This window comes from Trachemys scripta, chromosome 25 (assembly GCF_013100865.1).
Source record: "Trachemys scripta elegans isolate TJP31775 chromosome 25, CAS_Tse_1.0, whole genome shotgun sequence".
Lineage (NCBI taxonomy): Eukaryota > Metazoa > Chordata > Testudines > Emydidae > Trachemys > Trachemys scripta.
The window spans coordinates 4,535,696-4,562,237 of record NC_048322.1 but is presented as its reverse complement, the minus strand read 5'-3'; the positions used below and the strand labels follow the sequence as shown (position 1 = coordinate 4,562,237).

The 26,542-nt window shown below is 48.0% G+C and overlaps 3 protein-coding genes and 1 long non-coding RNA gene across 9 annotated transcripts in view; 2 read left to right on the top strand and 2 right to left on the bottom strand.

Annotated features, from left to right (window-relative positions):
• The window catches only part of LOC117870010 (zinc finger protein OZF-like), a 31,047-nt gene extending 20,605 nt beyond the window's left edge, over positions 1-10,442 (bottom strand). For 2 of the 4 annotated variants that reach the window (XM_034757166.1, XM_034757169.1), the window contains exon 1: positions 10,316-10,442. The gene's annotated coding sequence lies outside the window, so the exon portion shown is untranslated. Of the gene's footprint in view, positions 1-483; positions 504-9,740; positions 10,044-10,315 lie in introns of those variants that run through there. The other 2 variants (XM_034757168.1, XM_034757167.1) reach the window with 2 other exon arrangements.
• The window catches only part of LOC117870029 (zinc finger protein 501-like), a 561,112-nt gene extending 550,595 nt beyond the window's left edge, over positions 1-10,517 (bottom strand). For all 3 annotated transcript variants that reach the window (XM_034757207.1, XM_034757206.1, XM_034757205.1), the window contains exon 1: positions 10,316-10,517. In XM_034757207.1, coding sequence (XP_034613098.1) covers positions 10,316-10,502 — 187 coding nt within the window. In that variant the 5' untranslated portion in view covers positions 10,503-10,517. The remainder of the gene's footprint in view (positions 1-10,315) is intronic.
• Positions 1-26,542, top strand: part of LOC117869997 (zinc finger protein 883-like) — a 929,932-nt gene that overhangs the window by 610,654 nt on the left and 292,736 nt on the right. The window lies entirely within an intron of this gene.
• Positions 10,510-15,758, top strand: LOC117870092. The gene is made up of 3 exons (XR_004643920.1): positions 10,510-10,646; positions 14,934-15,016; positions 15,123-15,758. It is a non-coding gene; the product is annotated as an uncharacterized LOC117870092 (long non-coding RNA).

Genomic DNA, 26,542 nt, shown 5'->3' with positions numbered 1-26,542 from the left:
TTGTTTCTTTCTGTGGCTCCCCAGTGAGTCTAAATGAGTAGATACTCCTGATAGAGACTATGAATATAAGAAGGGCCCACTGTGTCAGATCAATGGTCCATCTTGCTCAGTGGCCAATGCCAGGTGCTTCAGAGGGAATGAACAGAACAGGGAATCATCAAGTGATCCATCCCCTGTCACCCATTCGCAGCTTCTGGCAAACAGAGGCTAGACACATCATCCTTGCCCATCCTGCCTGTGACACTGGCCGATGAGGTGTTAGCTCTTGAAAAAGCCCCCATGTCTTAATTGAACACGGACAAACACACAGCTGGAATCAGTCTGGCTCACTTGTGTTAGTATTGTTAAAAGAGGTATTAGGATTATAACAATGTGTTTAGACGTCACTGAATGCTTGTGAGTTGCTGCCTTGGTTAATATCTGACTAGTTGTATTGTGAGCCTCTGTTACTATGTAAATCAGCAGACAGCAGAGAGTCTTTACCTATGTGAAGTGCTGATTGGCAGCAGGATGCATCCTGCCTCGCAGGAAAGGTCCCTCAACACCAGATAAGACTATTATGGGATGTTAAAGAAGACAAAAGATGGTTTTTGACCTCCTATTAGCTGAGTTTGCAGTTCAGAGCACATGGCAGGAAGGTGATAAAAACCCCATACAGAAGGAACAGATTATATATATGATGCTTGGACTCTGGGGGGCAAAGTTTCTAGGCATAAGCAAGAAATCCCCAGCTGATTAGCCTGGGTTAGTCCCTAGGAAGATATAGAGCTTGCTTATCATAGAAGCTTCTATTACCTTTTGAAATTTAAGACTGTAACTTGTCTGCATCTATATGATTACCTGCTTTAACTTTGTAAACAACTCTCATTTCCTTTTAAATAAGTCTTAATACAGGTTATTACAGGACTGGCTACAAGCATTGTCTTTGTTGTGAGATCTCAGATTCAATTGACCTAAGTAAGTGACTGGTCCTTTGGGACAAGGTCAGGCTTGACAAAGCCCGGGCTGGGATGATTTAATTGAGGATTGGTCCTGCTTTGAGCAGGGGGTTGGACTAGATGACCTCGTGAGGTCTCTTTCAACCCTGATATTCTATGACTGGCAGTAACCTGAACATTGCTGTGATTCGTGGTGTAAGGCAGTGGTTCTCAACCAGGGGTCTGGGGCCCACTGGGGGGCCACTAGCAGGTTTCAGGGGGGCCGCCAAGTAAGGCCAGTATTAGACTCGCTGAGGCCCAGGGCAAAAAGCTGAAATCCCAGCGCATGGAGCTGAAGTCCAGAGCCCTGAGCCCCACCAGCCGGGGCTGAAGCCAAAGCCTAAGTTATGTGGATTTGGGGGCCCCTGTGGCATGGTACCCTCAGAGAGGAAGAAAGTGCCCCGAGGCCTCAGCCAGCGGGTTGAGCCCTGACACACTACTGGCTTAGAGGTTCTCTACCAGTCAGGAAGGGGGATCAGCGAGGGAAAACTAGCAACTGATGGTTGGAGGGGTGAAGAGGTTTGGGGTATGGTAGGGAAAGAAGCATCTGGGATTGGATAACCTGGGGCTGGGCAGTCTCCATAAGGGACACTTGCTCCACCTGTGCCCTTTCCACACCCTCTTGCAAGTAGACAATGACCACCCTGTCCCCACGCCACCCCTAGCTGTGTCTGAGGACTCTTCCAAGTTACACCCACTAACTCTCTTCCTATTTGGGGTATAGTTCGGGGCAACAATTTCCCACCAAGATTAACCCAGCTGGTTGTTGTCTGTTCTGGTGCCACAGTGTTGATGTCACTAGGCCTAAATGAACCAAAGTTCCTCCATGTTTAACTCTAATCGACCTCAAAAGCCAGGGACAGAAATTGGAATGTGTAACAACCAGTTATCAATTACAACCCCCCACCCCTCATACTGGTACCAAGCGGTAATAATGAGGCCTGTATGTTTCTGGCTGAAGGGGAGATAATAAATCAAAGGGAAACAGGACCAGATAACGGTTTAGAGGAGTGTTACTAACAAGCTAGACTTATAGTCGCCAGAATGATTTAACTGCTCAAATGTATAAACATGGCTTTTGTAAAAGAAGGGAGGGGGAAGAGGGAGGAACTTAGCTGTGAAATGTAATTGCTTGCTACTTGCTAAAAGTAAACTATTATAGGAGAAAGTGAGGGGTGAGGGGGAAAGAAGGGAGGGTAAGGGGGAAAGAAAGGGGGGTAAAGGGGAAACCTAGCTGCAAACAGAATAAAAAGGTAAAGCTGCTTGTCTCAGTGTGCTTGATCTGAGACGTGCCAGTCTCCTTGCACTGCTTTGAGATCTCAAATAAACTTTGCTTCTCCACCCTGGTGTGTTCATTGGCGCGAAGCACACCGGACAACGAACCCCACTGTTGCTGTCCTTGGGCCCTCTGTGCCGGCAACAACAGGGTGGGTGAAAGGCAGAACCACAGCACTTCTCGGGCAGAATTTATTTTCTTCATGCAAAAGTAAAAAGAAATTCTGTGCTGGACATGAATTCTTTGCGTATGCAGTGGCACAGAATACCCACATGAGTAACTCACACCTGGCACAAACATAACCTGCTCACTCCCCATCTCTTCTTCCTGTGTCTCAGAGTCCCAGAGCTACTGCTGTCATTAATGCACACAGGCTTTCACTCCCATCAGTGCTGGTGAGACCCAATCCAGCTACAGGACTGAACCCTTATTCTCCCATCACATGGAACCGTCTCAGCTGAGGGGGAGATTAGAGGGGGAAGGGGTACAAAGGGAAAAGAGTTGTTGTAGCTATGTTGGTCCTAAGATATTAAAGAGAGGGATTTTTAATTGGTTCTAAAAGAAATTACCTCACCCACCTTGTCTCTCCAAGAGATTTGAAAGTGGCAGAAGGAGTCAAAGAGGAAGACAGAGCTCAAGATCCCCTGGAAGAAACTACATTTCCCTTCTGCCCCTGGGTATGTTTGTATCCTATATCAGGGACCATCCCATTTCTCTCACAGCAGCAAAGGGAGACTGCAGCCAGCCCCAGATGGTCTTTCCTGATCCTGGGATGTGTGTTGTGAGAAAGTTTGTGTGTAGCGGGTGCATGGGCTGGGTACAGCTAGACCTATCTGCAGAGTGGAAAGTCAGGGCAACTCCAGCACAGGATGGGGGCTGTGGGCACGGGTAGTAGTTCTGGAGCTGGGCCTCTGTCCCCTCCAGGTCCCATGGCAGATGGCTCTGGCAGCATCACTGCAGGGTAAGGTTGGGGTAGTGTCTGAGATCAGGGTGAGAATTGGAGGGGGGTCCTTGCTCAAGAATGAGGGATGGAATTCACCTCCCCAACCCTCTGCAGAGCTCAGCAACTAGGGATTTATCCAGTGAAGTGAATTTCACTCTGGGTGACTTTGAGCCAGCCACTGAAAGATCCTTGTGCCTTCAGTTCCACACTGGCCACAGGAGTTTCCTAGTACTCCCTCCCCAGACTCCCAGGGACAGCCAGGGATAATTAATGGGTTATGGGAACTAGAAGATGAAAATTCATTAAGAACAATGATATTTGTGTGTTTATTATTAAATCCCCAGACACCCACCAATCCCTGTCCTCCTTCCGATGAGCTATAAATATCTAAGGGACTCAGCTACTGATCCTGCAGTCAGTTCCTGCCCTTCCCCACTTTCTAAAGCAGCACTTTTAAGAACAGGACAGGGAAACATGGAAATACTTTGAACCAAACTGCAGAAGCTGCTGAGCATGGAGAAGTTAAAATGAAACCAAGGTTCCATCTCTCCAAGGTTCTGGCCCCTAGTGCAAAATTATAGACACTCCCCAGAAATATGAAATGGCCACTTCATACCTGATAAATAACATTCTATCTATTGACTTCTGGGAATTACCAATAAAAAAACCCTCAACTTAGTGAAGGTGATATCCTGAGGAAAAGATTGCGAGTCTTTACAAATTGGTATGATCTAATCTGGAACTTGATACACTAAAATGCCTAATTCGTAGCTCTCTGGCGATTGCCTGGTGTCACTACAGGGCAGAATTAAGGTTGGGGGCCTTAGCTGTGAATTTCCATCCCCTAGCATATTGTGATTGCTGTTAAGTGGGTTTGACAAAATTCATTGTGTCTATTTCTTTCTTTTAATTTCAATAGATGATATCGATATTTATTTTTAAGCCCTTTTTTCAATGTTTATAATTTCAATGTTCAGAGCTGTGGGAAGTCATGGGGGTGGTCAGACAACAATTATTTAATAACAACAGTAAATGTTGAGATTCCAAAAGCCAAATCATATAACTGTTCAAAGAGAAATTGTCAATGTCACTCGCAAAATATACCATGTAAATATCCTTAAATCAAACTTGACTTTCTCCAGAAGCATTTCTGTACATTACCTATATAAATATTTTTTTCATCTGTGTGTGTGTGTACAGTGAAATCAACATTACAGCAATTTATTAATAACAATCCAATCCTTTCAGGTGTAACTTTAAGTATGAAGTACTTTAATTATTTCACTTCCTGGACTGTAATGGTTCATTTCAGGATAATTACACCCTCCCTGTGATGTATTTAACTCTCACTACCGTAACCTCATCGTGATGTAGCTCCTGTCTGGGAGCTCTGCTGAGGCCAGTGGCATTATGATCAGAAGACGACACTCTGACACATGATCAGAGACACATCGGAGAGGGTAGAGGATGAGGTAACATGGAGGCTACCAGAGTTGAACATGGCCCTACAGAATGTCGGGCACAAACTCCCTCTCAGCCTCTCCTACCTCCCAGAGTCCGTAATTCTGAAAATGGTTCCCTGAAATGTAAATAGCCCCAGTACGAGAGACAGTGATTAACGCAGGTACCTTAGGGGCTGCAGTGCCAGCCATCTGCATTGAGGAGGGGGGTTAAGAATTGCAGTAGAAATTGGTTAGGCTGGGAGAGGGCACAGCTGATGTGGGACTGGGAGCCGAGTAGACTAACAGGCCAGAACTCATGGGGGGGTTGGGAGAAGAAGTCAACAGGACTAGGTAGATGCACTTCAGTGTATTTTCCCCATTAACCATTCTGCCATATATTTAATTTAGAAACTTTTCATTCACATCTAAACACCTTGGAGCTAAGTTGGGTTGATGCATTTCCACTTACAGTGGTACAGTTTTAATTAGGTGCTTAATCAGATGCTTATGCAACACAAAGCAGTCAATAATTGGCATGTTTCATTAATTAACTTGACTGTGGGCTGTGCATCGCTTTTTTTTTTTTTTTTTTTTTTAAAAGATGGTGTGAGTGAGAGTCAATTTTAGGCATTAAGAAATGATAATTAGGTGTCAGTTCATTTTTCATGTATTTATCTCAATTTTAATTTCAGTTTTGAATCAGTATTAATACCATGTTGTTTTAATAGCATTAGGGGCTATTTGTATAGTTGTTTGCAAGATTTCATTGGCTATTGTGAACCAGCAGTCTTAACCTTTTATTTTAAGATTCCTAAATATAATCCAGTGCACCACTCCTGAAAGACTGCAAGCCCTGGCCTGGGCATGTTCCTTAGAGACCAAACACCTGACGAGCCCTTTTGCCCTAAAAATCGCTTTTGGGTCTTTGACATTGCTTTATCCGCCCCACCAAAAAATGCTATAGGTAATGAGGTTATTACAGCGTGCCTTCACTAGGTATAGTACTACTAGCTATGGGCCAAAACTCAAATGGTTCTGTTTGTTTTATCTTTCATTCAGCTTTGCAATTATTAGATCCCATTTAAAAACTGGCAGTAAAATAACCAAAGCAAGTTAAGAAGAGAGTGGCATCAGGCAAAGGTGAGGGTAAAACAATAAAGGGAAAGAACTGACTATGCAAAAAGGAACATCCCAAACTATCAGAGCCCCAGACCCTCGTCCAAGTGAATCCACCCCAGCCAGGCATATCAAGCTGGGTCCCTGAAAAATTGCCCATCCTGTCTGGCAGTGAATGCTGCATGTTCCAGATGGAGCTATGGTGTGTGCATCTGCTCTGCTGACATGCTGCTTTGGTACGGAATGCACCACGGCCACAGGGAGCAGAGACATGGACTCCTACAAACCAAAATCCCAGATATACCTCCAACATCCCATCCTCTCCCCCACCTCCACATGGCCATTCTCAGCCTATTGCTAACAGTTCCTTCCAGCCTTCAGCACTATAAATAAATAAAACATGGTGTTACAAAAGAGATTGTGCCAGAGAAACCTGACATTTGATGCAGGGATTTGATACAGTTCCACATGGGAAACTATTCATTAAATTGGAGAAGATGGGGATTAATATGAGAACTGAAAGGTTGATAAGGAATTGTTAAAGGGGAGTCTACAGGGGGTCATACTGAACGGTGAGTTGTCAGGCTGGAGGGAGGTTACTAGTGGAGTTCCTCAGAGATCAGTCTTGGGACCGACTTATTCAACACTTTTATTAGTGACTTTGGCACAAAAAGTGGGAGTGTGACACAAAGCTGGGAGGGATTGCCAATATGGAGGAGGACAGGAAAAACATACAAGAAGATCTGCATGACCTTGAAAGCTGGAGTAATAGAAAATGGGATGAAAATCAGTAGTGCAAAATTATGTACTTAGGGACTAACAATAATTTTTGCAATGAGCTGGGGACTTATCAGTTGGAAGTGACAGAGGAGGAGAAAGACCTACGTGTATTGGTTGATCACAGGATAATTATGAGCTGCCAATGTGATGTGGCCGTAAAATAGGTTAATGCAGTCCTAGGATGCATCAGGCGAGGTATTTCCAGTAGACACAGGAAAGGATTAGTACTTCTGGCCTTAACGTCTGTGAGTCTATAAACTGCGCTTTGTGTTGCACAGACACTGATGGAGATCAGGGGCCCCATCGTGCTGCACATGGCAGAGAACCTGACTGAGATCAGCACCCCCATTGTGCTGGGCACTGCACAGACAGAGAGGGACAGTCCTTGCCCCAAAGAGATCACAATCCAAGTAGACAGTGGGTAGGAGGAAAACACAGAGGGGCTGTGAGTTCCCCAAGGTCACCAAGCAGGTCAGTGACAGAGCCAGGAACAGACCCTGGTAATGCCAGAGCCCCGTCATCCGCAGCTTGGAAAGGTCTCCAAACCCCATTGTATTAGGCTGCAGGAAGAGGTGGGTTTTCCATGGATGCACAGGCTGTCTTGGCAGGGCAGCTCAGCTGCAGTCTCTGCACATAGCTGGGGGGTTGTCCCCTGGGTCAGGAGAAGTCAGTGTCCAGTCCTATGGGGCTGTGCTCCTGGATCATACTTCCAACACTCACTGCTGCCCCTCCATTACCAGCTGCACTGTTCAGCCAACCCCAGGCCTCAGTGAGGTCACTGTCGTACCCTCCCCCCCGCAAGCCTTCAAACTGGGACATGGTGCACCAGTGCCAATCAGAGTGCACTAGTGTAAATTCTGTCTATACTAAGGGTTTGCAACAGTGCCTAAAACACCAGTGTGGCAGAGACCTTCAGTACCCAAAACAGCAGTACAGTGGCACTAGAATTGGGATCTATTTCTAGCTCTGTCACTGATAGCCTGGGTGACCTTGGACGCATCAATATTTCTCCTCCCAAATTTAGACTTTTTACCCAGCTGCGCACTCACTGGGATCTGCTCTCTCTCCAGAGCTGCTCACCACTAAAATCTGTGTGGTGTCACCAGAGCTAAGGTAGTTCAGCTCTGGAATAGTCTTACAAGGGTGGCCGTGGAGTCTCTTTCCCTGGAAGTTTTTAAGAACAGGTAGGACAAACCTCTGTCGCAGATAATCTACATACACTTGGTCCTGCCTCCGTAGAGAGAGCTGGACTTGACAACATCTTGAGGTCCTGTCCAGTACTACATTTCTATGATGCTATGAAATATATATGTATAAAACACAACACACTTAATAAAACCCACCGCAACATAATGTCAGGCAATTGAGAGAAAAAAAAAAAAAACACAAAAAAAACGCCCAAGGCATAAAATAACAATACAAAGGAAAAGAAAACAACACAATGCTAACTAATACACCCTACGACAATATTACTCAGTGAAAAAGAGCTCATCTCAAACCAACAAAACACAGGCACTAAACATGCTGAGGCAAAACAATGCACCATAAAACTATGCAACACAACATGGTGCAATCACAGTTCCAAATGGCACCATGCAAAAGAGATCAGCATTGAGCAGGACACAGCACAAAACAGAATTATTTCAATGTAGGCATGGAAGTGATCTTGACAGATTGTCTACTCAAGCCTCCTGTGATGAGTCAGGATGAAATATCCCTAGACATTCCCAGACTGGTGTACCTGTAACCTGATCTTAAAGACCTCCAATGAAGGAAATTCCACAACCTCCCTTGGAAGCCAATGCAATGTTAACACTCTCCAAAAGAACGCTGTACAAACACAAGCTGGGCTTGGGGTTAAGGGGAGAGGCAAGAATTCAAACAATCTGGGTTCAGCTCCCAGTTTTGCCCCAAATTCTCCATGCAAACTTGAGCAAATTACATCAGCTCTTTGAGCTTCAGTTTCCCCATCTGTAAAATGGAGAGCAGCCGCCCACCATTTGCCTATTTAGCCTTTGAGCTTTTTGTGGCAAGGACTCTCTGTCACAGTGGGCATGTCTACACTGCAGTTAGACACCGGCAGCTGGCCCGTGCCTGCTGACTTGGGCTCACATGGCTCAGGCTGCGGGGCTGTTTAATTGTTGTGTAGATGTTCCGGCTTGGGCTGCAGCCCAAGGTCTGGCACCCTCACAACTCGAGGGTCATAGAATATCAGGGCCAATCCCCAACTAAATCCCCAAATGGCCCATTCAAGGATTGAACTCACAACCCTGGGTTTAGCAGGCCCTTTGCCTGAGCCTTGTGAGTCTGAGTCAGCTGACATGGGCCAGCTGTGGGTTTTTCATGGCAGGGTAGAGATACCCTTGGTGTCTGTTCAGCACCTGTCACAATGGGGACCCTGATCTTGGTCAGTGTCTGTGCAGAACCCTGCACAACAAGGTCCCTGCTCTCTGTAGGCGTCTATGCAGTTCCTGGCACAACGAGTGCCCCAAACTCGGTCAGGGTTTGTGCAGTGCCCGGCACACTGGGGGACCTGATCTCAGGCAAGGCCTGTACCACGCTCAGTACGATAAGAGCCCTGATCTCAGTCAGACACCTGAAGAGAAAAGCAGGAAGATTTTCAAGAATTTGATATCAGTATTTCAGAACTGAGGAGAAAATGGTGCTCAAAGTAAATATTTCCCAATATAAGGGATAAGCACCAACATCTGAGGAGATTTTATGTCACCATTCAACCGTTCAAGAGAAAAAAAAATGGGAAATCTGAGGGGATTACACAGCAATATTCAATCAACAACAGAATGGGAGGGATTCCTCCTGCCTCACATTCACATGGCAGGCAGGGAGCTCTGGGTAGATGTGGCTTTCACAGGGGAAAGGAGTGGGGCTGGAGTCAGAAGGTCACTGGCTGTGGGGAGGGGCTGGCAGTGGGGTCTGAGAATGTGACTAGCAGGCAGGGGGCTGGAGGGACCTGCTGGATTGGGCAGGGTGGGGGAGGGGAAGTAGCTAGGACTGGGAAACCTGGGCCATCTCCATGGGGGATGCTTTCTTCTCCCTTCCCTTCCTGGGCCTTTCCATGCCCTGTTGCCAGCTGAGAGTGGCCCCTGCCCCACAGCCCAGAGGTATCCCTGTCTCAGGGCTCTCCCAGTCTCTGCCCATTAACCCTCTTCCCAGTTCAGAAATCACTCAGGGGAACGATTTCCCACCTAAATAAGGACAAATCACTGCCGGTAGAAATGGGGGGGAAACACCCCAAACCTGAGATTGGAACTGGTCACTGGAGAAGTGGAGAGAAAATGAGGCACAATCAGGGAGGAGAACAGGGAACTTCTCAGGGATTGGAGGGAAAAGGGGGGGGGTCACCCTGGCTGTTGCTCGTTGCTCTCTAGGGAGAAGGGGGGCAGGGCTGGAGAGGATGGGGGGGTCCCCACGGGAGGGGGCAGCGGTAAATCCGAGGGGATCTCAGCCCCCCCTTCTCTCCCCGCTCCTCGGGGGTCACCGGATCTTCTCCCCCCCCATGTCCGGGCTGCACAGACATTTTCCATCCGCCCCTTTCCCAGGTCTCCCCCGCGCCCGGCCCCACGCAGGGACCCCCGTGGGGCCCCAGGGCAGAGCCTGGCCGGGCCGGGGGCGTTGGGCTCCTGCGGGGGCAGCAGCTCCGAGCCCCCCGCGGGCGCTGCCCCCAGGGAGCAGATCCCGGCGCTGCGAGATGCCGGGTCCCCCCCACGGACACTGGGGCAGAGTCACCGCCCGGCCCCGCCCCCGGGGCTCGCTCCGGTACCTGGAGGCTGCAGCGCCGCAGCGGGGCGGGCAGAGCCCGGCGCGGCCCCAGCGGTTAAGGAAGGTCTCCCCGGCTCAGTCGGAACCTCCCTTGTGGGGGCACGTGCCCGCTGCTCTGGGAAACAGCGCCTCTGCGAGCTCTGCCTCTGCGCATGCGTAACTCTGCCCCCCCCCCGCGATCTGCGCATGCCCAGAGCAGGGAAACACGGCGGGGTCCCATCTGTCCCTACACCAGCCTGTGTTGACGGGGCAGAGACAAGCGCTCATGCGGCGCAAAACTCTTCTCCGACCCCGGGAGAGGCTCCAACGGCCCCGCACGCGTTCGCAGTCAGGTTCGTCCTCCCCCTGCGCAACGTCACTTCAGTTCCCTGGAGACTCAGGAACTACATCTCCCAGCCTGCCCCGGGGGGCGCTTCCGCCCTCTGCTGTGTAGTGGCACACACAGCTCTCACTCCCGATGTGCTACTTTGGGTGCACGGAGCAGGCTCACTCGAACTGAGCATGCCCAGTAACCTTCGTTGTAGCCACTGCCCTCTCTCTGCCCTTACTTCTACTTACGATTTGCTGCCTCCTCTTTGGGGGGGTTTAAAAGGATTAAGGGGGGCAAATCACAGCGGGGGGCTGTCAGGGTCTGAGCAGGGGGCAGAATTTTACTGGCCTGGGGGGTTCAAGCTACTGTAGCTAGCGGCAGAAGAGGGGCTGAAGGGCAAAAATCGTTAGGAAGCAGATCGGGATTGTTTTTGACCACATACCCCATTCAGCAATGGGGGGGGGGCGAGTCCAGGAGCCGGTGCCGGGCAGCGGGTCACTTGCGGTCCACCACCCCACGAGTGTCCGATCCAGAGACACCCGCGTGTCCCCGCGCCCGGGTCTGAGACAGTCCCTACCCCCCGGGGTGTGAGCGCCAGGTGCCGCTGTTCTCCTGGACAATGCAGCTTGTGCCAGTATCCTGGGGGCGGGGCTCTGGCGCAGACCATATGCTGCTGCTGCCCCCGTGTGACCCTGGAGTCCGGGTTGAGCAGCTGCTGCTCCCCGGGTCTGTGTGCGGGGGAGCCCGGTATTAACCCCTCCGTGCCCGGCCGGGGGGGGGCTTTCTCTAGCTGGGACCCGCCCCCTGGGCAGCCCTGGGCTCTGCCAGGTGTACCAGCCCCTGGGCGATAGCCCCCCAGGGGCGCTGGGGCCGGGCAGGAAAGTGACTCTCCGCCCGGGGGAACCTGGGAGAAGCCTCGGAGCTGCCTCAGCCCCAGTGGAGCTGCAGCAGGATCTGCCCCCGGCCCCGCTGGGATTGAGGGGGGCAGAGACGGGGCCCGGCGGGGGTGGTCCCCTGTGGGGGGAGGGGGTGTCGGGCAGGGAGGGGAGAAGCCGGAGGTGCGGAGGGGGGAAGGTCAGTGGGACGCGGGGGGGGGGGGGGGTTTGAACTGTCTCTGTGCAGCCAGAAAATCCCCGGGGGAGAAGTGGCGGGCGGGGGAAGGGGGGTTAATTGGATCCGGTCCCTGCTTGTGCCACTTGCCTCTTACACCCGATACAAATTCTCTCTAGTTCTTCCCCTTTCCTCTCTCAGTATCTCACACGTGGCTATAAAATCCGGGGAGATTCCCCTGTAATGAGCATCTCTCTCGTCTCCCCTGATTTCCCCCGGTCTCTCCATAATTCTCAAATGTCCATTTAAAATCTTTCCGATGTGGGGGATTTTCCCACCCATTTTATCTGCAGCGATTTGTCCTTCTTTAGGTGGGAAATTGTTATTCCCCAAAACATGGCTGCCCCTGAAGTGGGGATGGGATCAGATGCCCGTTCTCTGCCAGGGCGGGGAAGGGAGGTGCAAGTGTCCCCCATGGGAAATGCTTGGACCCTGGTTTCCCAATCCCAGTTGCTGCTCCCTAACTACCAACACAGTTGCCCCCAGCCCCTGGTTACCGGTCACTTGCCCATCTGCCACTGCTGCCCCCTTCCCTCATCCAGGGAGCCTTCCAGCTCCCCTCCCCCTCCCTTGCCCTCTTAAAGCAGCTCTTCAAAGGGCTCCCTGCTGCCCATGTCAATGTAGTGGTGGGAACTATCACTTTCTGTTTATGTATTGGACAGTCCTATAAAATTCAGTCAAACAGTCCCCCTTTTCCCTTTAGTTATTTAATAGCAATATAAAATCCCCTCAGATCTTGGTGTTTTTCTCTCATGTTGTCAATTGTGTAGTTATGACAGGTATGCTCTGGAAATCTCAAAGATTCATATAAAATACTCTAGACATTTGCACCACTTTTTCTCTAGTTGTCTATTTCTAATTGAATATGCCCTGAGATTTTCCCCTGTCTCTCTAATCATAAAATACTAAGAAAATCTCAGATTTACACCTTTTCTCAGATTCTTGAACATGGATATAAAATGTTTGCAAATGTTGCCTATTTCCTCTCTATTCATTTAACAGATATTGATGTGAAATACACTCAGATTTTACCTCATATCAACAGCTGATATAAAATCCCTCTGATTTTCCACTTTCCTTTCTATAATTTGCAAAAATAGATCCAAAATCCCTCAGATTTCCACCCTTTCTCTTTCATTTCTGAACATTGATCTCAAATCTCAGGTTTTCCCTCTGTCTATGTCATGAGTAAATGTCAATTAAAAATTCTCTTGGGTTTGGGGCTGTTCCCCATGTTTCTAAATCCCAGCAACTTCTCCTTTCTTGGGGGGAACCTGTTGCCCTGAGTCGTTCTCCATCCTGGAGGTTGCAGGGGATTAAATTGCCCAGTGATTATCTTTCCCCTCTCCTTTGAGAATCATTTCTTCCCTCCTTTATCTCTGTTAAAAGGTTTGCCAATGAAAGAGACCAGCCACATATTTAATACACATCAAAGCCAGAGGCCTCCCCCTGTCTGGGGTATCAGTGGTTCCCAGCTGGTAACAGGAGAGTTGGCTGGACCCTTTACTTTTCTCCAGCTGGCACGGGCTGAGGAGGTTGCTCTGCGTGCAGCGTGGGTCCAGAAGTTTCCCAAACCCCATGACAAATGGTCTCTGTGAGGGGCTGCTTCCCACAGTGCTAAGATGTAGCCACCTCCAGAGTGGATCCATGGTGGCCATTATTTGCTAGTGACAGGGCATGGAAATTTCTTACCTATTTTGGACCTCCAGGCTTTCCATTCTCCTGTTAAAGAAGCATCCCCCAGGGCTCCCTCTGCCTGTGTGAGTGGCCAGCAGGGGGCGGTGATAACTTTCTATCCACTTATCAGACACTATGAGGTAACACTATTGCTAGGCGGGTGCAGGAGGGTCTGTGTGGGGAGATTACAGCTGGAGCTGAAGGGGCATTGTAGTGGGGGGAGGCCTCTGGGTGGCTGGGCAGGGGGTACCCTAGTCAGGTTGGTGGGTTCTGGAGGTTTGGGGTTTTGGGGGGTTGGTTCTGATGTGCCCAGCCCTGCGGCTTTGGGTCCTGGAGGTGGGTATCGCTGAGGGTCTGTTGGCTGCAGAACAGTGAGGATGGGTGTCTCTTGGGGAGGCAGGGTTTGGGGTTAGAGGGAGCCTGGTGCTGTGCCAAGGGCTCTCTGGGCTTCCACCACTGGCTCCTGGGATCGTTGCCATGTCCAGTGCACAGAGCTGGGGGGGGGGGGGGCGGACTCCCGGGCTCTAGGTCAGGGGCTGCCAGGGAAGCAGCATGAGGCGTCCTGCTGTAAAGCATCAGCGGGTGCTGCTGGGGGGAGGAGGGGATCACAGGCAAACGGGTCCTAGACAGGAGAGTGGGGGACTCCCAGGCAGGAAGTGAGGGACTGAGCGCCCAGTGCAGGGTCCTTTTGGGGGGTTCTCTGGCCATTTTGGGGGCTCTTGGTGCACGGAATCCTTTTGGCTGGTAATAAATGTCTGGTGAAGGTTCCCTGACCAGTGGGGCTCTGAGGGCTATCTGGGGTCCCTGGCCAGGGACTCTTGGGGCTGGGTCCCAGGGAATATTTGGTTTGACCCTGGTTGGGGGGTCTGGGCTCTGGGTACTGGGGGGTGTCTGGGGGCTGTTCCTGACCTCGCTCTTTCTCCCTGATCAGCTTGTGCCAGAATCCTGGGGGCATTTCCTGTCCATGCCCAGTCACCGTGATAACTTTCTATCCACTTATCAAACACTGTGAGATGAAAGCACAGATTTTGCTTTTCTCCTCTCTTGAAAACTGCAGGAACTTCTGGTTCCATTGGGAAATTTCCTGCCCCCCAGTCCTTGTCCTAGATCTGAGGGGCGAGGGAGGTGGGAAGGGGGTTAGCACTGCCACACAATGGTCTCTTCCACAGCATTCTGGACTCATTCTTTCTGAAATCTGGTTTCACTGAGACCACTGTTAATCCAGAGTCACTGCATGGAAAGACAAGGAGTGACTCCAGATGGCCAGTGGGGCAAATGAGATCAGCAATTCTCCCTGTGAGGAGGGGCTCTCATTAGCTGCTCTCCCCAGAGAGCTAAAGGAGGGAAGCTGCTCAAACGCTCTGTCCCTCTCTGCTCAGGATATTGGGGTTCAGCTTCCTGGGTCAGATGCTGCAGCCTCCATTGTGATCTGGGAGACCAGGCTTAGCAGCTGCTGCTCCCACAGCAGGGTTCTGTGCTGGGATGTGACCTTTTAACTAAAGCTTCTTCTCTGCCCACCCAGGTGATGACTTTCTCCAGCTGGTACTAGCCCCCTGAGGCACCCCTGGACCCTGTTAATAGTAAATTCTGAGCCAGAGACTCCAGGTAACTAAAAGAAATGAAGGGAAAATGCTGGGGTCTGGCATTAAAATGACTCTATGCAAACATCTTCTCCCCTCCCCACCCCCATGGTAATTTCTCCTCCCATTAGCAATTGCAGGAGCAAATCCAGCCATGGGGAGCAAACAATCCAGGAATGGGATTTTCCTACCAGACGGGCAGGGAGAGGGGACAGGGAAAAGGAGATAGAAGAAGAAAGAGAGACTGAAAGTGGCCATGGGAGAGAAGAGTTTTGAGAGAGATTTCCAGATCTCTAATCTGCCCAGACAGATGTATTACTGCACCCCTGGGTAGAGTCACTTTCCTGTGGACAAGATGAGGATCAGACAGAAGAAAACCCAATTCCTGACCCCATATCCCTCCTGCTGGGGTGTGGCTCCTGTAAGGTCAGTGTTAGAGGGAATTGTCGAAAGTGACTCCTTTGGTTCTGCCAGACCAGGGCTGCACCAAGCGGTTAGGTCCCCAGACACAGTGCCCGGGGGGCATCTAGGTGCCCCTTGCTTGGGGCTCTGAGGGCTGCTACTAACCAAGTTACAGGAGGTTAAAAATCTGTCTCTGGGCTTAGCCTGGCAGGAGGGGCCAGGTCTACACTGTAATAAAAAGATCAAGCATTTTCCCAGCATGGCAGAATCTAGGATGTCTGTCTGCAGGGAAAGGGCCTGGGGAAATTGTGATGTGAAATTAACGAAAGTCTGTTCTGAAACCTCCACAACTGCCCTTTTCACCCAGACAGGCTGCAGAATGATGTCCATGTTTCGCTCCTGCTGATCCCAGCCTCCCATGGGACAGGGAAGAGAAATGGCTGCAGAGGAGCCAGTTCGAGTAGAGATTATTGGGGGGTTCCTGGTGGGTTCCTGCAGGAGGGAGAGGGGCAGCAAATACATCGGAGATGGGAAGGTTTGCACAGTTTGGTTTGGAGGTTGGAGTGGGCAGGAAATGCACAGGGTGGAGAAATGGAGGAGGACAGGGTGTGGCAAACCTGCTGGGAGTTGTTTAATAACAGGCCTAGATTTTAGGAAAAGACCCATGAGGTTTGGAGGAGGAAATGACCTAATTTCTAAAACAGAAAATAACCCACCTACATGGAGCTGGGAAATCTGACCAGACTCAGTGCTGGAGCCTGACCTGACTAACCAGCGGCTGCTGTGAGATATGAAGGGGGCACTCACCAGTCAGGCTAGGGGAGAGTCCCCTCCCTTTATATCCAGCTCCTCACAATGAGTGTGTTGGGCTTACTACCTGGGACCTCTCCCTGGACCCAGCTAGGGGCTCCATCTCCTGTATCAATCTGTGGCTAGTAGGTGTGTGATGGATCTGCTGGGAGAGATAAGGGGCTCTCTCTTCATCCCCTCACCCTGGTGTTTCCTGGATGCTCTGAATGGGGTGGGGGTGGGACTCTGTTGACTGCGATCCACCAAGAGCTTCCATTTGATTGGCTCCTCTCCCCCATGAATAGTGGGGCTGTGAGTGGGGCAGGAGGTAGAGAGTGTTGGAGTCTTGCTCTTTCAGGGGCCGGTGACCTTCAAGGAGGTGGCTGTGTATTTCACCAGGGAAGAGTGGGCTCTGTTGGACCGCACTCAGAGAGCCCTCTACTGAGACATCATGCAGGAGAACTATGAGAATGTGACCTTGCTGGGTAAGGGTTACTGTCCCCTCGGTTCTTGGAAGGGGAAATGAAGAGATAAGGTTCACACCAGCCCCACAATGCCACCTCTACTCTGTCTTGTTTCAGCATCACCCCAATATGCCAGTGACACACACTACCAGAGACCCTCCCCTGCTGTAGAGCACTTTGGGAACAGAGCACAGGAGCAGTATCACACAGTGTCAAATCTCCTGTTTGCTCAAGTAAACCTGGGGGTTAGGTCCAGCCTAACGAACAGAAGGTTCCTACCCCCGTCCTTCTCTCAAACCCTGAGCCTACTCCACCAGGACCAGAATGTGCTTGGGTGTAACAAGCAGGCTGCTGGTCCAGGGTTACTTATCATACGTACACTCAGTGTGTCCTTGAATGCTGGCTGGGGGTATCCAGACAAGGGAGCTCCATCAGCAGAACATTTTATTTCACACAGGATTACAGATGACACAACTCCTCGGTGATCTGGATTGCACCCCAGCATGTGAAAATGGCCTAAGTTGGTAGTGAAACTTTTTAAGACATGGAGAGTCTTGCTCCCCCATCTGTGACGTTATTGACATAAACTGGGACCGTATAGACAATTGTTGCAACCAAGGTCCTGTAGTGGCACGCAAATCTTGTATAAAGGGGGTCAAATGGGGTGTCTAGGACAAGGTTATGATTTACTGGTTATGATTATGCTGTCTATATGTGTGTATCAGTTTTGTAGTTGAAGTTATGAATATTGGCTCTATACTGTCTGTATGGCAAACTTATGCTATGCTGCTGGGTGACATCCCAGACAAGCTGAGATTAGCTCTGCCTAGCCTGCTTGATGGCCCATTAAGGACCATCAGCAATACAATGGACCCATTGAGAGAAGGCAGATACGCCTTGTAACTGAGCAAAGTATGCAGGGACTGGCCCATGTGACTCCAGACTCCATTTTGCTGTAATTTTCCACAGTAAGAACAAAGAGGTGTTCTTACACCTGGAAAAGAGTATATAAGGCTGATGCCTCATCTCCATCTGGTCTTCAATCCTGCTTCATACCTCTGGAGGAACTTTGCTACAAGCTGAAGCTTTGAACAAAGGACTGAGGACCCATCCCAGCGGGGGATGTATTCCAGAGACTTGATTTGAACCTGCAGTTTATTCCATCGCTGCTGCAAGCCTGAACCAAGAACCTTGCCATTACTGTATGTAATTGATTCCATTTAACGAATTCTAACTCTCATCTCTATCTTTTTCCTCTTATGAATAAACCTTTAGATTTTAGATTCTAAAGGATTGGCAGCAGCGTGATTTGTGGGTAAGATCTGATTCGTATATTGACCTGGGTCTGGGGCTTGGTCCTTTGGGATCAGGAGAACCTTTTTCTTTTACTGGGGTATTGGTTTTCATAACCATTTGTCCCCATAACGAGTGGCACTGGTGGTAATACTGGGAAACTGGAGTGTCTAAGGAGATTGCTTGTGAGACTTGCGGTTAGCCAGTGGGGTGAGACTCTTAGTCTGGCTGGTTTGGTTTGCCTTAGAGGTGGAAAAAACCCCAGCCTTGGGCTGTAACTGCCCTATTTGAGCAATTTGTCCTGAGTTGGCACTCTCAGGTTCCGCCAGAACCGCATTGTCATACCATCACCATGTGTGATAGCCACAATCCCTCTTATCTGCAGGCTCCTTGGATTTTTGAGTCCCTCATTCCCAAAGTCACATGACCCCGATTCTTATTTTTCACATTCTGCTTTTCCAGACTAGTTAGAGTCTGTTGCTCCTGAATCATAGCTTCTCATTTCCCAGTGTTCTCGACACCCAGGGATTTTCCTACTCCCTCCCATTACACTGGACTCACTCGATTCCCTAGTACATAAGAACGGCCACACTGGGTCAGACCAAAGATCCATATATCCTAGTATCCTGTCTTCCGACAGGTTTCAGAGAGGTAGCTGTGTTAGTTTGTATCAGCAAAAAGAACAGAAGTACTTGTTGGCACCTTAGAGACTAACAAATTTATTTGGGCATAAACTTTCGTGGGCTAAAACCTACTTCATCAGATGCATGCAGTGACCAATATCGGGTGCCCCAGAGGGAATGAACAGAACAGGTGATTCATCTTTCCCAGCTTATGGCAAACAGAATTTAGGGACACCATCCCTGCCCATCCTGGCTAATAGCCTTTGATGTACCTATCCTCCATGAATTTATCATGTTCTTTTTTGAACTCTGTTATAGTCCTGGTCTTCACAACATCCTTTGGCAAAGAGTTCCACAGGTTGACTATGTGTTGTGTGAAGAAATCCTTCCTTTTGTTTGTTTTAAACCTGCTGCCTATTAATTTAATTGGGTGATTCCTAGTCCTTGTGTAATGAGGAGTAAATAACACTTCCTTATGTACTTTCTCCACACCAGTCATGATTTTATAGACCTCTCTTATATCCCTCCTTCATCTCTTTTCCAAGCAGAAAAGTCCCAGTCTTTTTAATCTCTCCTCATATGGAAGCTGTTTCATACCCCAAGTCAGATTTTTTGTTTTCCAACTCCAATATATCTTTTTTGAGACGGGGCCAACCACTTCTGCTACAGCATTAAAGATGTGGGTGTACCATGGATTTATATAGAGGCAATATGATATTTTTTGTCTTATTTTCTATCCCTTTCTTAATGATTCCCAACTTTCTGTTTTCTATTTGACTGCCGCTACACATTGAGTGCATGTTTTTAGAGAACTATCCACAGTGACTCCAAGTTCCCTCTCTTGAGTGGAACCAGCTAATTTAGACCCCGTCATTTTATCTGTATAGTTGGGATTATGTTTTCCAATGGGCTGCACTATGTGTTATCCTGACATCTAGTACTGCTGAGATCCTGCATTCAGTAATATCCCTGCCCTTCCTGTTCCCTTTCTCCACTGAACCCCACCAGCCCATGCTTACTGTTCCCAGCTTCCCCAGGACTCTCTCATTGTCTCTGGACCTGTCTGTCAGCAAGAAGCAGTGCCAGGGAGACTTGCCCTCTCTCTGGAGTCTTCGATTTCTGGGACGTGGATTTAATTTCTCGGTGTTTTAAGAGACTCTTTGCAATTGAGTGTCTGTGACATTAACCACAGTACAGTCTGGAGTGTTGAACAGCTGTGTCCCCTCAGTTCCCCAGGCTGGGGTGCCTTTTACACTGCTTTACTGCGAGAGCAGCCACTCCTGGGCAGTTAACACACAGTCTCCAGCATATAACTCGCTCCCAGCTACACAGTACTGTGTGCTGCTAGTCAGCCACTCACGAATTACAGTACACCACAGGAGAACCCCAGAAAATTCTCTGGTCCCAGACTTTCCACCAGAAATGTTCATCTTGCACCATCCAGCACACTACTGAACAATGCAAGCTCATATGAAGTCTGTCATTTTATCAGTGGAAAATGACATGCACCAGTCTTGTTATCCTAAATGGAGTTTCCAACACACTTTAATCCAAACACACTGGTTAGATGAAACAGTTAAGCAAGATTTTTAACTACGAAAAAAATTTTTTAAGTGACTACGGATAATGAGGCATAAAAGTCAGAATTGTTTACAAAAGAAATGCAAGATACAACACAAACTAAAGTCTAACTTAACAAACTAAAATGGATTCAAAGCAAATGTTTCTCTCACCATATGCTGAGACAGGCTGGCTTTCCTTTCAGCCAGGACTCCCCCTAACCTGCCCTTGCCACCCAAGTTCAGTTCTTCAGGGCAGAGGTAAAGGGGAGAGAGAGAGAGTCTCAAGCATTTTCCTCACCTCTTTTTATAATTCAGTCCTTTGTACTAGAAACAACTTCAGTTCTCAGCTCAGTCATAGTGACAGACTATCTGTTGTAGAGATGAGCTTCAAGTGGTCCCTGTGATGGAATGTTAATGTCTTCTTCACACCTTCCCCCTGATGGAGAATGGCTATTTGACCAGCTGTTTGCCTTGCTGTCTCTGAGGAACTGGTCTGTGTGTTCCCCAGAATTGTAATTTTTTCAGTAATATCATACAGTAAAATCTCATAACTTTACATACAGTGTTGCTACCCATTTTAACAGGAGGATAATATTCAGTAGATTATGCGATTTCAAGTGATACTTCACAAACCATACTGTGTACAAAATTGATCATAGTTTTCTAGAAGAGTGAACATAGGGGTACAGACTGACAGTGTCTGTGTGTGTGTGTTCCAAGCAGATATGTGGGTATTTCAATCCCTCATAAGCACAGTGTTCAGCATCTTCAAGGACCTGGGGAACTGGTCCTGGGAATTCACTGATTTACTAAGTGTGACACCGTATGGAATTGTGAGACACTTTAATAATAATGTAATACCAATATGATGAAATTGCAATGAATCATGCTAGATATGCCCTGTAAAGTGTCAGTGAAAGTGCTATGATTTTCCAAGTATGATGATTTTGTTTCTATGTTTGTATCACCTTTGCATTGTGAGTTATAGATACATAGGGTATATCTGTATTTCCAGACTTGTGCAGTGTTTCTGGGTGACACCCCCAGACATATTGGCATCGTCACTGCCTAGCCTGTTCGCTGGCCCATCAAGGGTCATCAGCTGTACAATGAGCCCATGGAAAGGACCAACGGGATACACCTATTGAGTCAGCAAGACATGCAGGGGTATGCCCGTGTATTGAGAACTCCAAGGCTTTTCCATGCTATGTGCTGTGAACCTTGTGTTTGGGACACAGGAAGTACAAGCCTCATGGCAAAGGGAATATAAAGGGCAGCTGCATCATCTCCATTTTCTATTTAATCCCTCTTCCTACCTCTGGAGCAACTTCTCTACAAACTGAAGCCTTGAACAATGGACTGAATTACCCATCCAAGCTGTGGATGTGTTCCAGATGGACTTTCAAGTCAGCAACTCACCAGTACTGCTAAGAACCTGATATATCAATTTCTGAATGTATCTGTTCTTTCTTTCTTTGTTATAAACCTTTAGTGTAGATGCTAAAGGATTGGCTGACAGCATGGTATTTTGGGTAAGTTCCAAACCTATACTCGCCTGGTAATGTGGCTGATCCTTTGGGGTCAGAAGAACATTTTGTTTATGTGACCAGAGTTTTTAAATAACCTCTCACTGTACTGGGCCTAGGTGCTGATTGGGAGTCAGAGAACTGGAATGCAATAAAGGGGGCCGTGGGATTTCTTTTTTCAGCTTCACGACAACCAGTGTGGGTGATCAGAAGCACAGTTTGCGACTGGTCAGTGCGTTTAAGTTCAGTGTTAACTGCCAGATTTGGGAGCATATGCTATCCCTTTTTTAGCCTGCCCTGACTTTAGCATTTTCAGTCAGGACTTCCCAAGCCACATCAGGTCACACTAAGTACTGAAGTTAAATTAATAGAATGTTTTTTATGACAAAGTCTTAGCAATCAACTGAACTCCTTTCTTTTCTTTTATCTGAGCAGGGTTTCAAGTTTCCCAACCGGATGTGCTCTCCCAGCTGGAACAAGGGGAAGAGTCATGGGTCCCAGACCTCCAGAGTTCAGAGGAAAGAGAGATCCTGAGAGCTCCCTGCACAGGTGAGGAAACATTAAACCAACTTAGAATCTGTAAGTGCCTGAAGGAAACATCTGGGATGCCCTACAAAGCCCTTGGGAAGTCTCTCAGTTCATTATTGTCCCTAGAAGGGGTCAGGGTAAATATAGCTCATGGCTTCCTGTAGATCCTAGCAGACACCAAGTAGTAGCTTCCTCCATTCGCCCTGCGAATTTGGATGGGATGTGAAGGCCGAGATGATCCCCTCCTCTCTCCTACTTGGGGGAGGAGTTGGGGGGAGTTCAGTTCCTGATTTTTATTTGACCTCTCTCCAGCACTTGTTTTGGTTTGGTCTTCCCCTTTCCATCCTTCTTTGAGGTTCCTATCTGTATCACAGCAGGTGATGCAATGGTATGTGAGAAAGAGGAGCAGAATTCTCAGCTGGAAAATATTGAGCAACTGGATAAACACAGAGAATTATTGCAAAGATTGAAAAGGAATGTGTCCAGGAGTAATGAGTAGGGAAAATCCTGTGAGATTCAGGACAGACCAGAGAGAGAGCAGGGAAATTGGCCAGGGGAGAAAGTGTGTAAATTGATTTCCAGTTGGGGAACTCAGAAGGACCTCAAGGAAACCACAGCACAACAGGAAATACTCATGGGAAAGAGAAAAAATACATGCATTGAGTGTGGGAAAAAGTTACGTGACTACTCAGCGCTTATAAAGCATCAGAGAATCCACACAGGTGAGAAACCGTATGAATGCAATGAGTTTGGAAAATGCTTCACTCGAAGATCATCCCTTTTTGAACATCACAGAATCCATACAAGGGAGAGGCCCTATGAATGCCGTGAGTGTGGGAATAGCTTCTCTTGGCACTCAGTCCATGTTATCCACCAGAGAATCTGCAAGGGAGATCAACACCATAAAAACCTCTAGGGCTATCAATACTTTCTTTTCTTTTATACTTTTCCTGATTCCCACATAGTAACTTTTAAAGCTGTTTGAACGGTTTACAGCACCGTTATCCCTCAGCTTGTCCAGATGAGGGGCCCATTTTTGCCTTTTGCAGTTTGCCCTGTTTTGAAGTGGACCTATTTGTCTTTTCTATCTACTCCATTGTCCCATGAGTAATTCAAGTTTGCCCTTCCTATCAGGAATCAGGGAGCATCACATTTATACCATTCCTCCTATTGCAAAGTTATTGTTAGAGTCACAAATTATACAGATTATATCATTGCCAATTATTCTCACATTGCTCTGGGTTGTACTCAAGAATTATGTTGGGAACTTTTCAAATTATATTTAAATGAAGAGGAGCAGGGGCAGAAAAAAGTGTCATTTCAGCCTCTGTGATACTGGAAGGTGATGGGGTGACTCAGAGATTCCCTCCTTCCCCATCACTCCAGAACAGTTAACTCTGCATGACTCAGAGAGGAGGTATCTTCGTCACATTCCTCCACTTCTCAAAGTGTCATGTGATGACGATGTTTTGACTTCTTTAATCCTATATCAGAGTCACTATGAGTGGAGATGAAAGTGTCAAAGAGCTGGAAGGGGACTTCAAATGCATCCCAAACACAGTGTGATCATTTGGAGTTTAAATCCCAGGTTCCATCTATTGGTAAAGCCACTTCTGGCAAGGTGGCTGTTTTGTCCCCCATTATGGGGATGCTAGGATACTAAACATGTTGTAAATAACATAACGGACTATTGAGACAGTGCTGAGTGAAGCAGGCTTCAATGGATAAGAGGAGAATGTGATGGGAGACTCTCTTGTCCCTATTCTGAATAATCAGATGTAACCTGCTCTGGAATTTCACTATCAACTTCCATTGTCATGTATTCTGTCTCTCTGTGATGTGGGTTTCTATCTTTTCTGAAGGCTCTTTGGTCGCCCAATTAGATATTAGTTCAGTCTGATAGGATGTTGCTCAGATTTATTGGAGAATTTAAGACAAATGGCCTTTTGCTAAAGTCATCATTTCTCTTCAGCTTTCTTTTTCCCCCATCCCTCCATGATGACATGGAGAAAGTTCAAGTGCAATTCTGTCAACAGGAGAGAACTCTCCCATTTACTGGAGATGCTAATAAAGAATCAGTGGTGATTTAAAATCTCCTCTCGGATTTGTTGAACAACAGTAGAATCCCAACTAACTGAGGGAAGTGCATATGATCACAGTGTAGTTCAATTGTTTAAGTCAATATTGTCCCAGATGATCTGGGGAGAGAATTCCATGGTAAGTGATTTTGAATTAGGCAAAATGCCCATGTATTTGGTTCCAAAAGCATTTGTAACCCAGGCCCTACAAAAGATCTCCGCTAGATAATTCTATGGTGTGGGGAGTGGTCCCCTTCATGATGCAGATGTTCAGGAAGTAGACATGGGTTTTTGTTTAATTTATTCTTTGTGGGTGCTAAAAATGTGTATAATATGAAATCAGTGTTGGAAATCTAATAGCTGCAGAAAAATAGCTATTTTTGAATAAAATCTCCAGCTCTGGTAACGGGGTATGTCTACACTACGGGATTACTCTGATTTTACAGAATTCGATTTTTGGCAACAGATTGTATAAAGTGGAGTGCATGCGGCCACACTAAGCACATTATTTCAGCGGTGTGCGTCAATGTACCGAGGCTACCGTCGACTTCCGGAGTGTTGCACTGTGGGTAGCTATCCCATAGTTCCCGCAGTCTCTCCACCCATTGGAATTATGGGTTGAGCTCCCAATGCCTGATGGGGCCAAAAATTTGTCCCGGGTGGTTATGGGTAAATGTCATCAGTCAATCCTTCCTCCTTGAAAGCAGCAGCAGACAATCATTTCGCACCCTTTTCCCTGGATTGCCCGAGCAGACGTCGTAGCACAGCAACCATGGAGTCCATTCAGCCTTTTTTCACTGTCACCAAATGTCAACTGGATGCTGCTGACAGACACGGTACTGCAGCGCTACATAGCAGCATCCCCTTTGCAAGTTAGCAAAGACGGTTACTAGCCATCTGTACCGTCTGCTGCTTTGCAAGTTGGCAAAGATGGTTACCAGCCATACTGTACCATTTGCTGCTGTCATGGGTGCTCCTGGCCAGCCTCAGTGAGATCAGTCGGGGGCGCCTGGACAAAAATGGGAATGACTCCGCAGGTCATTCTCTTCTTCAAGTTTTGTCTAATGGAGAGTCAGTCCTCCCTAGAGTATCAGGCAAACCTACTAAAGAACCAGAGAGGCAAACGGCTGCTCTGGGTCAGAGCCTCAGACATCCTGCAGAAATAATGAGCTGCATGCCATTCTAGGAGGTGCCCCTACAACAACCCCACCTGGTGCTTCCCTCCTCTCCCACCCCTCCCAGGCTACCTTGGCAGTTATCCCCCCATTTGTGTGATGAAGTAATAAAGAATGCATGAATTTGAAACAACACTGACTTTATTGCCTCTGCAAGCAGAGATCAAAGGGGGGAGGGGAGGGCGGTTGGCTTACAGTGAAGTAGAGAGAACCACCATTCTGCACTTGCTCAGCCTATAGCTGAAAATGGGAATCTGTGATAAGCACTAGGATAGAAGCACAGGCAGGACTGAATCTCCATTTGTGACAAAAGCCATACAACAAGGTACCACTGGGAGTTGAACCCAGGGTCTCTTGTTTATTAGACAGGCACTTTAACCCGTTAAGCCATGGTGCCTACCTCATGGAAGTGTTTGCAACTGTTCCATTTGATGGTCCAGGACAACACCTGCAAATTCCAAAGTACAGACGTTCCCCATTTCCCTCAAGACTTGCAAGGAAGAACTGGCAGGCCAAGCCAGGATCTCCTGGTTAGTAGGAAGGCTCTTCAGCCAGCTCTTCCCAAACACCACTATCTTGAGGCCTTTTAACAGTCACTGCAGATGTTCACCACAAAAGAAACAAAGAGATGCCAAAATAGAGTTCTCCACTGCCTGCAGACATCAAACTATCAGGAGTTTTGTGCACAGAGAGGCCCCTGCTAGTGGAAAAAGGCTTTGATACAGACTCTTCTAACACAAGCCGTGGTCATATAGTGTTTAGCAATCTGTGTTGTGGCTTTAACATCCACAGATGCAAGTTCAGTTATGGGGACATTTTTCCTTCTCTCCACAGTTGTCTAGTTCCTCCTTTCAACACTTGTTACCAAAAAGACCTGTTTCTTTGGCAAGCAATGTACGGCTAGGCAAAGGCCGTCTTCTCCATTTCCTCAAAAATTGATCAAGCAGTTGGTAGAGGAGACACATTCAGTCAGGCACCACTGGGTGCTGGATCCTGAATCTCCTCTTTACTCAGCAGTTGTCTGTTAGGGGGCTTCCTTTCACCCCCTGCACTGGTTCTTGTCATGCAGGCAGAAATCAGGAGACCAGCAGTTGGAAGTGCAGGCAAAGCG